This window comes from Cokeromyces recurvatus (assembly GCF_025118155.1).
Source record: "Cokeromyces recurvatus strain NRRL 2243 chromosome Unknown BX663scaffold_2, whole genome shotgun sequence".
In the NCBI taxonomy this organism is placed as follows: Eukaryota; Fungi; Mucoromycota; class Mucoromycetes; order Mucorales; family Mucoraceae; genus Cokeromyces; species Cokeromyces recurvatus.
In genome coordinates this window covers 122846-137018 of record NW_026251388.1, presented here as the reverse complement: position 1 = coordinate 137018, position 14173 = coordinate 122846, and the positions used below count along the sequence as shown (strand labels likewise).

The 14173-nt window shown below is 30.5% G+C and overlaps 6 protein-coding genes across 6 annotated transcripts; 3 read left to right on the top strand and 3 right to left on the bottom strand.

Annotated features, from left to right (window-relative positions):
* Window positions 1–3964: 3964 nt before the first annotated feature.
* Window positions 3965–5141, top strand: BX663DRAFT_572798 (uncharacterized protein; the record flags this gene model as incomplete). Its single annotated transcript, XM_051532138.1, has 4 exons — window positions 3965–4087; window positions 4282–4509; window positions 4579–4866; window positions 4929–5141. The coding sequence occupies 4 exons, from the start codon at window positions 3965–3967 to the stop codon at window positions 5139–5141; spliced, it is 852 nt and encodes a 283-aa protein (XP_051386864.1).
* A 403-nt stretch (window positions 5142–5544) lies between these two features.
* Window positions 5545–6588, bottom strand: BX663DRAFT_494070 (ribosomal protein L10-domain-containing protein). The gene has a single exon (XM_051525445.1). It carries the CDS (start codon window positions 6548–6550, stop codon window positions 5621–5623), a length of 930 nt encoding a protein of 309 aa, XP_051386863.1. The 5' UTR covers window positions 6551–6588; the 3' UTR covers window positions 5545–5620.
* Window positions 6589–6660: 72 nt separating this feature from the next.
* Window positions 6661–7142, bottom strand: BX663DRAFT_494068 (uncharacterized protein). The gene is made up of 3 exons (XM_051525444.1): window positions 7112–7142; window positions 6939–6975; window positions 6661–6875 (listed from the first exon to the last, which is right to left on the bottom strand). The coding sequence occupies exons 1-3, from the start codon at window positions 7128–7130 to the stop codon at window positions 6761–6763; spliced, it is 171 nt and encodes a 56-aa protein (XP_051386862.1). The 5' UTR covers window positions 7131–7142; the 3' UTR covers window positions 6661–6760.
* A 736-nt stretch (window positions 7143–7878) lies between these two features.
* Window positions 7879–9244, top strand: BX663DRAFT_494066 (transcription factor Opi1-domain-containing protein). Its single transcript, XM_051525443.1, has 2 exons — window positions 7879–8520; window positions 8633–9244. Exons 1-2 carry the CDS (start codon window positions 8089–8091, stop codon window positions 9065–9067), a joined length of 867 nt encoding a protein of 288 aa, XP_051386861.1. The 5' UTR covers window positions 7879–8088; the 3' UTR covers window positions 9068–9244.
* A 1242-nt stretch (window positions 9245–10486) lies between these two features.
* Window positions 10487–12270, top strand: BX663DRAFT_494061 (type II pantothenate kinase). Its single transcript, XM_051525442.1, has 8 exons — window positions 10487–10688; window positions 10774–11053; window positions 11111–11220; window positions 11292–11375; window positions 11445–11505; window positions 11564–11851; window positions 11955–12064; window positions 12139–12270. The coding sequence occupies exons 1-8, from the start codon at window positions 10581–10583 to the stop codon at window positions 12148–12150; spliced, it is 1053 nt and encodes a 350-aa protein (XP_051386860.1). The 5' UTR covers window positions 10487–10580; the 3' UTR covers window positions 12151–12270.
* Window positions 12271–12808: 538 nt separating this feature from the next.
* On the bottom strand, window positions 12809–13539 carry BX663DRAFT_426905 (Rho GTPase activation protein; the record flags this gene model as incomplete). Its single annotated transcript, XM_051522581.1, has 3 exons — window positions 12809–13179; window positions 13244–13426; window positions 13494–13539. 3 exons carry the CDS (start codon window positions 13537–13539, stop codon window positions 12809–12811), a joined length of 600 nt encoding a protein of 199 aa, XP_051386859.1.
* Window positions 13540–14173: the final 634 nt, after the last annotated feature.

The window sequence follows — 14173 nt, the reverse complement described above, 5'->3', positions numbered from 1 at the left end:
ATCTGAGTTAGTATTATCATTAGAAGAAGAGATCAAACAACTCAAGGAGCAAATTCAGATGATAGAACGAAATCGTGATGACATGTTGGAAAAATCAAAGGAAGAAGCTGCCTCCGTCTTGGAAGAGGAAAAGGCGATCTTGATTCAACAACAAGAAGAAGCAGAGGAAGTATTACGTGAGAATATGGAAAAGTTGAGAGAGAAATTAGAATCAGAAAAACAAAATTTGGCAGATTGTATTATTCAAAAGGAATCAGAGATAGCTCGACTTAAGAAAGATATAGATGAACTTCGTGAAAGTATTCAGGTACATATATCACTTTACATTCCACTCTCTACGATTAACTATATATATATATATATACATATATATATATTTTGTATTTATACGAATCAGGATATGCATAAATCGCATCAAACAAGATTAACAGGCTTAAGTAATCAACTAAGTGAACAACATACTCAACAGATTACAAAAATGAAAGAAGAGTATGAAACTCAATTAAGTGAACTTCAAGAAGCTCTTCAAAAATTGCAAGAGCCTGATCTTGAAGCTGAACAAGAAATGGAAAAACAGAAAATGGACCTTTTGGCTAAAATTGATCAACTTGAATCACTTTCTGTAGAGTCGAAAGCCGAATTTGAAAAAGAAATAGCTCATTTAAAGACTCAATCTAGTCTCGAATTAGAAGAATTGAGTGCTATTCGTCAAAAGCAACTCGATGAAGTTACTGCTTCTTTAAAGGTAAATAAGAGAGAGAGAAGAAATAGTAGAATAGGGTCAATTCATATTTATTTATTATTTAGAATGAAATTGAATTATTAAAATCAAATCACGAAAAAGAACTTGAAAGCATAAAGGAAATTCATCAAGCAGAACTTGAGCAAGTACAAGCAGCAATTACTGAAACTGAGATTAAGAAAGTTCAAGGAGAGGCGGAAGTAAGATTAAAATAATATTGAAAAGGAAAAGGAAAATGAAAAAAAGTTAACATGCTTTTCGTTTTTATTTTTCCCCCCTCATCTCCCAACGTATAGAAAATGTGTCATGAAAAGTTTGAGAAAGATTTAGCTGCTATTAAAGCTGAATATGAAGTTGCAGTATTAACCGCAAAAGAAGAAAGAGAAAACATTGAAAAGAAGATGCAATCCATGCAATCTGCTCATGAGGAAGAAAGTAATGCTTTAAAAGAAAATTTTGAAAAACTTATAAAAGAAGCAAAAGAAGATGAAAAGGTATTATGAATTTAGAATTATTTATATGGAAATGTAAACATTGTATCTAAATAAATATATATATATTTATTCGATGAATAGGCTCGTATTGAGACAGAGTATAAAAATAAATTATCAGAATTGCAAGATGCTCATGAAAAAGCGCTTCAAGAACAAAATAGGAAAGCACTTGATCAAGTAAAAGTTGAAATTGAAGCTCTGAAGGCCTCACATGAACAAGAATTGCAAGATCTTTTAAAAGTTCATGAAAATGCATTAAAGGAAGCAAAGAACACAACACTTGCGAATGCACGCTCTGAAACTGAACGTCAACTTCGTGAGGAATTTGAGCTCAGAATTGAGCAATTAACATCAGGTCATACTCAAGCTATTGAGCAACTTCAAAGTCATCATTTGAGTCGTATGGAACAAATGGAATCTGAACTCAAAATAGAAATTGAAAAACAATCTGCTATTGCCTTACAACATCAGCAAAAGTTAGAATCCCTTGCTACAGAACGTGATAGTCATTTGGAAGATATTCGAAAAGAGGTAGAGGATGCTTTACAAGCTGTACATCAAGCCGAAATAACTCGTCTTGTTGCTGAAAATGATTCTAAAATGAATGAATTAAAGCGGGAGCTCATCTTACAGCGTGATCGTGAACGTGAGAGCATTGAGGAAAAGCATCAAGAGGAATTGGATACATTAAAATCTCAACATAATGAGGCCTTAAAGGCTATAAAAGAAAAATATCAACTTCAATTACAAGAGGCTCAACATCAAGCAGAGATGTCGATAAGCAGTCAGTCAAATGATGAACTAAATACCATGAAGAACAAGTTTGATAGAGAGCTTGAAGAATTGAAAAGGAGACATGATTTAGAGATAGAGACATTGCAGAAGGACAATGATAGGCTTAAACAGGAACTTGAAGTTTCGATTGCTACATTAGAAATGTCACATAAAAAGCAATTAGAAGAAGCAGAGATGCAATGGAAGATGACTGCTGCTGCTGCTGCTGCTGATGCTGCTGATGCTTCTCAGGACGATGAAAGATTGACAGAGATCAAAAGTCGTTTTGAAAAGGAGATTCTTGATTTAAAGGAACATCATGCTCAACTTGTTCAGGAGAATCAAATTCAAAATGAGGCCTCTGTAGAAGAAATGAAAAGGAATCATAGAATTGCCCTTGAACGACTCCAAGATGGGCATCTTCAACAATTGAAAGAATATCAAGAAAAGAGTGATAAAGACCTTCAAGATGCTCTTACACAATTGGAAGCCTCTCATAAGGTTCAATTAGATGAGCAAATATCTGTTTTAAAAGCAGATCATGATCAGCAAATGCAATTACAACATGAACAACACAATCAGGCTATTACCGAATTGGAGAAGGAACATCGTGAGGCTATTGAAGCCTTACAATCTGAACTAGATCTTAAGAAGGAGGCTTTACTTGAAGCTGAGAAAGATTTTAGTGAAAGGATGGAACAGCAGAAGAAGGTCCTGGAAGAGTTGGAAACTCAACGCACAGAATTAATGAATCATATTGAGACATTAAAATCATCTGGTTCTGGAGAATTAGAGAAGCTGATGGACCAATATGAGTCACAAATGAATACACTTAAAGAATCAAATAAGACATTAGTAGAAGAATATAACAAGAAAATGGAGGCCGCCGAGGCGCTTCATACAGAGGCGCTTGAGAAACTTACAAAGGACCATGAATTGGCTATAGAGACATTAAAGGAAGAGTATAAGGTTACAATGGATCAAGAAATGAAATCATATCAGGAAGAGATGCATAAAGAAATAGAAATGCTTCAGGAAAAGCATTTTATTGAAACCCAAACTCTAAATGAAGCGCATGTACAAGCTATTCAGATTAAACAGGAGGAACTGGATAAGTTACATCAAGAATACGAAAGTGTTGTTGAGTCAAATCAAAACAAATTAAAAGAGGAGCTTTCATCTTTAATTGAAAGACATGAATTATCCTTGAATGAGATCAAGAAGGAACATGAGAATGATATTAAAAATTTAAAAAACGAACATGATATGACGCTTCAACAATTAAATTCAACACATGAAAATCTAATTGAAGCCATCAAGTCTTCTCATAACGAAGCCATAGAATTATTAAAGAAAGAGAATGAATCTCGAGCGATGGATGATACTGAAAAAATAAAGGTAAAGTATAAGATATAGATAGAATTTAGTATATTTATTATATTGTGTGTGTCTTTTCTTTTTTTTTTAATTATTAATTATCAATATAAAAATTGTATAGACCGAGCTGAAGGCCAATTATGATTCAACTTTGCAGGAATTAAAAGCCGTAAATGAAGCAGCTATTCAATCTTTGAAGAAGGAGCATGAAGAAAGTCAACAAAAGTTATTATCCAAGATGGAGTTGCATTCTGAATCATTAAGATCTGAAATAGAGGTAATTTTTATTTTATATAGTATACTACTTATCTAAATGTACCAATCTATATAGGCTGAACTTGCAGAAAATTTTGAATTACAAATTAGCCAATTGATAGATGATCATACGAACGCTAAAAACCAATTGGAAAAAGAATTAAAGGAAGCTACAGAGGCAACAGAGTTAGTTAAAATTCAGTTGGCTACAGAGAAAGCGAATTTAGAATCACAATATCGAGAGAAACTTGCGTTATTGCAAGCTGAGTATCAATTACAGGATGAAAGGCATGCAAAGAGTAATGAAGAAGCTACTGAACAAATGCAAAAGGAAATAGAATCTATTCAACTGACTTGGCAAGAAGAACAACAAAAACTGTTGGCAGAGATTCATGCTGAACATGATCAATCTATGAATGTACTTCAAGCTGAGAATAAAAAAGCTGTTGAATTATTGGAGTCAAAATTAGCAGATACTATTAAAGAATTAGAAAAGGTAAAAAAAAAAAAAAAAAAAAAAAAAAAAAAAAAAAAAATAATTAAAAAAAGAAAGGTAGACAAGGAAATTATTAATTAAACAAATTACAGGTCAAGACAGAAAAGGAAGACTATGTTAACGAAATGAAATCTAGACATGAGGAAGAACAAACTGCAAATAAGGAACTTTTAAAGAAAAAGGAGGATGAGTTGACTTCTATGAATAATCAGGTTCAGCAACTTCAAAAAGAAGTTCAAAATTCGGACAAAACTGCAGAGGAATTACGAACACTCAAGATAGCGTATGAAAACATGTTAAATGTTAAAGATAAAGAAATCAAAGAAGCTGAAGAAAGACTTGAAGAAGTCGTATCCGCATCACAGTTAAAGGTACATATATATATATATGTGTGTGTGTGTGTAGTTATATACAAATGTATTTATTCATCTTTTATAAAGAATGATGATAGCCGAGTTCAATCTATTGTATCCCAACATCAAAAAGAGATCAATGTACTTCAAACACAATTCCAGCAGTTGCTTGATTTGAAGGATAAAGAATTAGAAAGCTTTTCGTATCGCTTAAAGACCGTTACAGCCTCACAGCAAAAGGATATCGAAAAATTAAATGAAGAATATAAACAAAAATTATTAACGTTAGATGATGAATGTCAGAAGAAGGAGGAAGTTTTGAAATCAAAAGAACTTGAAATGAGATGGATGACTGCTGAATTTGAGAGTTCAGAGGTATAAAATTATAAAATTTTAGGATTGCAATTCAAGAAATTCACATTTTAAAAACACACTAGGCTAAATTAAAGGATCAGGGCATAAAACTCCAAAATTTAGAAAATGACAATGGTAAACTCCGTCAAGCTATTCAACAATATAAAGAAGAAAATGAACAAATGTTAAGGCAAGTATATTATCTTGATTATTATAATTGCAATGTAAACTGTTGTTGCGACGATTTTTTTATTTTTTTTTTTATTTTTTTTTTTAAAAAAAAAAATGTATTCTAATCATGTTAAAAATAGATTAATTCACCAACTTCAAAGTGAAATGCATCACATTCATTAGAAACAGTAATTATTTCTCCTTTTTTTTTTTTTTTTTTGAATAATAAAAAACAAGTAGATTCACATTTAAGAAATAATATGATTAAAAGGGAATGCAAGCTAGAAGAAACTTTGACTTTTGCTATAAACGAAAAGCTTAATCAATCTTAGTGTTGAGCAATAAATAAGTAATCCATTCTTTAAAATTAAAGCCTTGTTTTCATCATTGGCTAGAATGTAATTGACAAGAATATTAGAGCTTAAATATATAACTCAGACAATTGAAAAACTCAAAAATGCTGCAAATAGATGATATTATTGTTGACAAAAAAAAGGGCACAATAGAAAATTTATTGATTGCTCAATTTTTTTTTTTTAAAAAAAATATATATGTGTATATAAATGTATATGCATATATGTATTAGAAAGCTAGATTAACTGACTTAATCGAAGAGACCGAAACCCATATCTTCATCTTCTTCTTCTTCTTCTTCAGCAGGAGCAGCTTCAGCAGCAGGAGCATCAGTGGCAGCAGCGGCAGCAGGAGCGGCAACGGCGAAGGCTTCAGGGTTGGCAATGAATTCCTTGATTTGTTCAGAACCAGGGAAAGTGTAGTCGGAAGCGACAGAGACAGCCAACAAGTTCTTGTAACCGTTGATAACGGAGTGAGGAACGGAAGCCAAGGTAGGATAACCAACAGCAAGAGAGATGGAAGCAACTTCACGGATAGCAGCCATGAGGTTACCAACCAATTGGGATTCCTCAACATCAAGAACTTCGGGAGAGAAGAGAGATCCAGCATCATAGACTTGAACAACGGACATACCATAGGTGAAAGGAGAGATGTTCAACATGTTCAAGAGGACAGCTTCGGAAGGACCGACCTTAGTACCCTCGTAAACGAGCTTAACGTCAGAGACGATTTCAATGGTACCACGAGCAATCTTGGTAGGGATACCGAGAGCTTGGAAGAAGGAGGTCTTACCGGGTTCCATACCAGTGTTACCAGCAGGGACAACGACATCGACAGGAGCAATAGCACCAGCACGAGCAGGAGCAGCAACACGGTTAGAGACGATCTTTTCACGAACATCCTTAAGATCACCATTGGTGAAAACGAAACCAATGTTACCCTTAACGAAGTTAAGAAGCTTTTCGAGTTCGGGGCGTTCGTTGATCATACCCTTCAAAGCACGACGAACCATGGTGTTCTTACCCATGAGAACGACAGCTTCACCACGAAGGGAGTGACGAATTTGGTGCATTTGGTTGGAGCTGACATTATCAACATTGACAATGAAGATGGATTGATAGTTAGTCAAGTAATCGTTGAGCTTTTGGAAGTAAATGGCCTTAGATTCTCTCTTCGACATGTTGTATAATTAACTGTTCGAGGACTGTTTTTAAAGAACTAGTTAGATGATAAATCAATACATTATTTAGATGGATGGATGCATAATTATTCTATTTTCTTTTTCTTACCTGGCTAATAGAGGAAGAATTAACCTATTTGCTTACTTTAATTTTCCTTTTATGAGGATCAAAGGAAAAAAAAAATTATAACTCAGACAAAAAAATATGAATTATTCCAATAGCTTTAAGAGTAAGAAGGACTTGTGTCTATGGTTAAAGAAATCCAAATCTTGATATTTAGATGAGAGATGAAGCTTGTAGAATTTTATTTCTATATCATTATGAGTATGAAAAGAGACAGTCAATAGGAAAATTAGCATATTAATTATATATGATATGTATATATAGAGAAAGAAAAATATCACATCTTCTATTATCTTATAAAGTAAGTTTGAATTCCTTTATAGGCACGATATAACACTTTTTAAAGTAATTCATGTGGAGAAAAAAAGAAAAAACAATTGACACAGTTATGTACCTTAAATTGATATTTATTAGTGTATTTACTTTATGTTCTATAGTAAGAGCTAGTGAAAACATATACAGTGAAAGAATGCAAAGATAAAAAGTCAAAGAGTTATAAAATACATTTAAATTTAGCTTTGAAATTCATATTACAAAGTTATTCAGTTTATCAAGAATCCCTATCTGATTAGATGAATTAATGATAAGTATTTTCTTTGAAGGAAAAGAACATATTGTATAGTTTTATTACTTGAGACTCAAAACAAAATTAAATAAATAATATACTTAACCCATTCAAATGACAGTACGCAATATAGATACATTTGTTAAAGGAAAAGAACAAAAAAGAAAAGGCAAAATTTAACAAATGATGCAAAGACTTGAAAAATGGATACTTTATTAGTATATTAGTATAGTGAGCAAAAGACTATGATATATGCAATTGTATACAAAGCAGTATACATTTTTAAAGATAATAGATTTTATAAAACTAAAATAGCATAAACATTTATAAACAGTAGACGATTTTATTACTTTAACATTGACCATTCACTATTTCTCTTTCTCTCTCTCTCTTTTTTTTTCTTTATTATATCAGATTACAATAATAGGACTTTTTGCCATTGTATATACAACTACTTTTTATTTTCTTTGCTATTGTTACTTTGTCTCTTTTTGAATAACTTCTCTCAACTTATTTATAGGAAATTCTACTTCAAGTATGAAGATAATGAATGTTTATTGCAAAATTTATATCACGTCTTTTTTTTTTTCTTTTTATTAAGAATCTTTTATAACCAAAGTAATAAGAACATGTTTAGCAGTAAAAATAAAAAAAAAGCATGTGAAAATAGACGCATATAAAAAAATAAAAATAAAATCATTTGTACAACTAAGAACAAATATAAAAATATTCAAATATCTATTTTTTTTCTCTCTTTTTCTCTTCTCGTTGTTTTGTCGTGTATCAGGAGCTTTTTTTTTCTTTCATTCTTTTTATTATTTTATATTAGGAAACAAGTAATAGAGAAAGATGAGTTATACGTCGTCGGAAGATTCAGCAGCAAACTCAGAATCGTTTTCAAGACAATGTTATAATCAAAATAACAGTTCAACAACATGGCAGCAGTTTGTATTAGGTGCCGGATCAGCAGCAGGTTCAACAGTCGCTGTTGTTAGTGAGGAATCCATGAAATGTTTAAAATATTGTCTAAATTGGCTACAATATGCCATCCAACATATAACTGAGCAAATGAATGTTATTCGAGGCTTTCTAGTTTCACTTGCAACAAATAATAATAAAAATAAAGAACAGTCAGCAACACTACTTTCATCAATTAAACAGGATATGGTATCAACATTACGAAAGGTGATAGATATTATTACATGCTATGCAACTAATGCGCTGCCATATCAAACAAAAGCAACTATACGAGGAGCTATTCTCAACTTACCTATTAGATGGGTAAAGAAAAGGAAAAAAAAAAAAACTTATTTATATACACATATGATATATACAATTACCTTTTTTTTAATACTCCTCTCTCTCTCTCTCTATCTTGTTATCATAACTTTAGGCTTCTTTATATGATGATGATGATTATATCAAGACAGGTAATAAACAAAAAGACAGTAAAATACAACAACAAACAAAAAAAGTTATTCCATATAAACAAGAAGATATTGCACTTCGTTTATTAGCGTTTGGACAAGAATCAAGCACTATGTTAAATTCTATCTCTACTATATTTGAGGATACAATTCAACGAGCAGAAAACTGGCTAGAAAAATTAAGAATCATTCATCCTCTATTTTCCTCAAATGAAGTGTACAATAAAAATTTGTTACCGTTATCTAATACCAGTAATAATCATAATAATGACCCGAGAATAGCCATCAAAAATAACATGAGTGAAAAAGAGGAGATAGAAGAAGATTTTTATAATCTATTGCTACCACCTATCACCAATCTCCAAATCTCTTCCTCATTGAATAATTATCATACTTTATAGTCTACGCATTTATATATGTGCATTTATATTGAAAAAAAAAAAGTCAGTACATTTATCGGATAGCTTATTATTATTCCCTTTTAATTTTATATATCTATTTTACATATACTTTTGTCATTATTATAACAAATAACAATAATAAAAGGGTTATATCTTAAATGAACTCATGTTCATTATAATTAGCACTACTCTTTATCGTACATACATACTATAATTTATTGTTTTGCCGTGCATATGTCTGTGTAAAATATAGAGATAGATAACGTGTAATATATTATTATGATCTTGTAGTACGATGAATACACCATCCAGGAAGAAGAAAAGTTTCAGGCACATGTCATACTACTTATAGGATGTAAACTTGGCAATGAAACTTATATATGCAAATACATATTAAAATCAAAAAAAGTATTTGTTCACTTTTTTATTTTAACAGATTGTCCATTACACAACTTCAATCTTATATTTTTATCTTTTTGTTACTACTTTTTTTTTTCATGTATACTTAAGCTATATACAAGTTTAAAAAATAAAGTATTCGAATTTAGAGGTTAATACAGTAATTCGATAAGTTTTTTTTTCCCTAATAGCCAATATAGTGTTGGATGTATCTGAGATAAAAGAACGTTGATAAGGTGGCTGACGGATAGTGTGCCCTACTATCTACAAAAAAAAGGGGAAGAGGTGAAATAGTAATAACAAAAGACTTGTTTGATTGCAACGATAATAGAACGATAATTGATTCATTATAAACTCTAGCCCTCTTAGACATTACGAAAAAAAAACCCCCCAGTTATATTGGTGTCACTTTAGACACAATGCTCCAAAGATAAGAAGAAGGATATATGTATGCTCAACTACGAAAAAAAGATGGCGAGTTAATAAAATCGCATTATCTTTATTATTTTAGATAACAAAGGGCTTTAAATTTCCGCAACTTTTTTTTTTTTTTTTTTTTTTTTTTTTTTTTTTTTTTTTTTAAAAAAAAGACTGTTAATAAATTTTGATAATTCGATGTCTCACCCTTATTATTTTTCTCATACTTTAAATCATATTACCACATCTTATTTTCTTGTCTATCTGTTTAATTTTAGTTAGTATTACGACTCAACAAGGGAAGGTTAAAGTTAGGGGCGGGGGGAGGCGGTTCGAAGAGGAAGTACAAAATGTCTTTGTAATAATTAATAAACAATGCACACACATAATATCTAAATTTCTTATATGAAACCACTGTCTTTTATTTTATTTAATTTATTTTTTTCCCCTCCTCGCTTCTACCTTCTTGCCTTTTCTTTCTTTTTTCCCCCAAAAATAAAAAAAAAATAGACTCACCATCAGAAGGATTATTACACATATTGCTGCTTTTTTTTTTGTTGGCTCCGATCAAATAATATCTTTTTTTTTTTTTTTTTTTTTTTTTTTTTTTTTTTCATCCTATTCTATTCCTTGTTACTTTCTTCTTCTTCCTTTGTCTTCTTTTCTCTTTTAAAAATAAATAAAATAAAAATAGATTATGAATATTGTTGGTGCATATGTATCAGAAACATTTCATTCTGCACACGAGACAAGAGATATCTTTTTACCTAATCAAACGGAACATGTGTCTCAAATAGCTATTGATGTAAATAGAAAAAAATACACACAAATGCTGTTCTACATATTAAGCAAAACAAAACAAAAACTAATTAGATATTAAATACTATTAGATAGGCGGAACATTGGCGAAGATAACTTATTTTACTTTATCAGCAGACTGTAAAGGAGGTCGCCTTCATTTTAAAACGTTTGAAACAGAGAAAGTAGATGAATGTATTGACTATATTGTAACATTATTAAAGAATGTTGCACAACAACCTTATAGTGGTACTACTCAGCAAATCCTTAAAGCAACAGGAGGCGGTGCTTATTTATATTATAACAAATTAAAATCTCGATTACCTGGTGTAATTATACAAAAAGAAGATGAAATGGAATGTTTAATTACCGGTAAATATAATTTTTTCGTTTTTCTGCATTTCTATGTTTATTTATTTATTTATTTAGGCCTCAATTTCTTTATTACAGAAATACCTTTTGAAGTGTTTACTTATAATGAACTTGATGCAAATCCTATTTGTTTTGAAGAGCGATCAAAGAATATATATCCATATATGGTAATCTATCTATCTATCTATCTATCGATATGTTTTCTTTATGATCGTGTAATTAATTAATTCACTTGTAGCTTGTAAATATTGGTTCTGGTGTTAGTATACTTAAAGTAGATGGTCCAGGACCAAACGATTTTTCTCGTATAAGTGGAACTTCTGTAAGTAATGAAAAAATAAATAAATAAATAAATAAAAAGGACAGGATGTATACTCATCTACATTTAAAGCTAGGCGGTGGTACTCTTTGGGGATTATTATCTTTATTAACAGATGCTTCCTCATTTGATGGTATATAGACACACAGTTTATTTATGTATATCATAAAACTAAATAAGAATATTTGCAGATATGTTGGAAATATCAAAAAAAGGAGACAATAGAAACGTGGATTTATTAGTAGGTGATATATACGGAACAGATTATAGTAAGCTTGGTTTAAAGTCTTCAAGAATTGCTTCTAGTTTTGGAAAAGTCTTCAGGAAAGGCGCACGTCAGAATAAAGAGAAATTTGAATCAGCTGATATTTCAAAGAGTTTATTATACATGGTAAGTAACAATATTGGTCAAATTGCTTATTTAAATGCACAACAACATGGTATAAAACGAATCTATTTTGGTGGATGCTTTATTCGGGGTAAATGTGCGCCTATTTATATGTCTTTTATTTTATTTTTTTATTTTAAGAAAAAAACAAAAACATAAAAACATACTGACTTATCCTGTATATATGTATATAGGTCATCCAATCACAATGAATTCTTTATCTTATGCTATTAAATTTTGGTCAAATGGCGAAATGAAAGCATTGTTTCTTCGACATGAAGGTCATTTAGGAGCAATTGGAGCAGTAAAGTATATTTAGTGTAAATTACAAACTGTATACTCAATTTTTTTTTTCTTCCTTTTCTTTCAAATTTATAGTATTTACGATGAACATCTAGAAAACATAATTGTATATATTTTTACTGATTATTGATAATATATGTGAATATAGAATGATATTATATTTATTGCAAATTCTCCCTCTCCCTTTTTTTTTTTAGAAAATTTTCCCTTTATTTTTTTTTTTTTCATGTATTTGTAATGATTGTTATAATAAACTAAGACCTTTCAGTTTTTGAATGTCCTTTATGGATATATTCACTGTTACTAGTATTAAAATGATTATCTACATATATAAGGTCTGATGTTTGACTTCTATCATGTGAATCAATTTCTTGTTCTTCTTCATTATCTTCTTCAAAGAACCAATCTGCTTGTTGAATAATGGCTTCTATGATTTTACTTTGAAGATCAGACATAATAAAACTACTCAGATCATCTTCTTGTGATGTTCTTAATAATCCCACTGAAAATATCAGAGCTAAATTGGAGGCTTCCATCTTGTTAATTTCTGAATAGGAAGCAACTAAATGAAGATGTCGCATTAAATATTCTAATACAGTGTAATTAGGTCTGGGTAGACTATGTATAATTGATTTAATTTGATACATTCTCTCTTCGTAATCAGAAATTTCTATTTGAAATATTTATAGATGAATCTCTCTCTCTCTATATATATATATACATATACATATACTTAGTATATGCTTTACTTACTGGCAGCTTCAATAAACCATCCATAATATTCATATGTCATTAAAGGCTGTTTAAGTTCACGGAAATACAGTTTAAGTAAACCAGTTACAGTATTAATATCATGTTCCTCTCTAAAACTGACATGTTCTCCTATATAAGTTATGGGCTTAATTTTTTTTTGTTCCCCTATAATCACATACAAACTTCTCTTACCTTTATTAAATGCAAGTTTATACTTTTGTATAGTAGATGCAGGACCTGATAATCTATAAATACCTACTGATTTCAAACCTCTTGCTTCTACTTCTTTAATACATAGAGACACTACATGTGGTATATCTCCATTTTCTTCCATATTTAAATATCCTCCAAAGACATCATGATCTAATAATAATATTAATAGTTCTATTTTTTGTATCTTTAACTATCATAATCTATACTATTTTACCATTAGACGATTGTGATTGAGCATATTGATATTTTTGTGCAAAATTATTATCACTACTATTTGGCTTAGAAGAGAACCAATGACCCAAACTTTTCTTATCTTCTACATGTTCTTGAGTTATTTTTCGGTTTACTTTCATTTGACTTTCATCAATGGTTAATGATTTTAATAGTCTCATAATCTCTAATCCCAAGAATTAAATGAATTAAATGAATAAAATACATAAATACATACAAATAGAGTACTTTACCTGTGTCATCGTTTTGACCTTCTTTACGTGCAATTAACTCTCTCATAATAGCATCAAGCCATGCAGAGAATTCTTTATTACTTGTCGTCTGAACATAAAGCTTTACTTTTCTAGGTGTAGAAATAATAAAAACATGTTTGCGTCTTGTATCCTGTTTTCCTGCAGGATCAATTGTACAAGATTCAAGATCAAAGCTTCCTATAGGTACATGTGTTCTAGAGGATTTCTATGGATGGGTTTTAGAGCAAAAAAAAAAGGGGGGGTAACTTATGATCTCTATCAAATCCTTTACCTTGCTTCTAGCATGTCCTTCCTTATATAGTAACAAAAATCCATTGGATAATACAGCATAGTATACTTTCCAGGAGCTTAACTTACTACCATCTTCCTTTCCAGATATTATTTTCATTTGAATATATCCTTTATGTCGAATCCATTCTGGTTGTAATTTATCGAATTCCTATTTGTAAAATTTTGTTAAGTATAAAAAAATTAAATTGAACCTTACCCCTTGACTTTATATATAATACCAATCTTTGTAACTCTTCAGGTTTTAAAACTTGAAGAATTGTATCTACACTATTATTTTCTTCACGTTGGAGTCCTGTGAGTTGCGGAGTAATAGCAGTAGTAGTTGGTCTATCCCATCGAGATTCACCTGTTGATTCGTTAAAATAATA

Bases quoted from the DNA above. Each gene is read 5' to 3' on its own strand.
- BX663DRAFT_494061 (XM_051525442.1), top strand. From the start codon at position 10,581: ATGAATATTGTTGGTGCATATGTATCAGAAACATTTCATTCTGCACAC. The intron at 10,689-10,773 runs GTAAATAGAAAA...AAATACTATTAG, and splicing joins TGTCTCAAATAGCTATTGAT to ATAGGCGGAACATTGGCGAA. The intron at 11,054-11,110 runs GTAAATATAATT...TTATTTATTTAG, and splicing joins AATGGAATGTTTAATTACCG to GCCTCAATTTCTTTATTACA.
- BX663DRAFT_494066 (XM_051525443.1), top strand. From the start codon at position 8,089: ATGAGTTATACGTCGTCGGAAGATTCAGCAGCAAACTCAGAATCGTTT. The intron at 8,521-8,632 runs GTAAAGAAAAGG...TCATAACTTTAG, and splicing joins TCAACTTACCTATTAGATGG to GCTTCTTTATATGATGATGA.
- BX663DRAFT_494070 (XM_051525445.1), bottom strand. From the start codon at position 6,550: ATGTCGAAGAGAGAATCTAAGGCCATTTACTTCCAAAAGCTCAACGAT.
- BX663DRAFT_494068 (XM_051525444.1), bottom strand. The intron at 6,876-6,938 runs CTATATATACAT...CTCTTTTCATAC, and splicing joins GATGTGATATTTTTCTTTCT to TCATAATGATATAGAAATAA.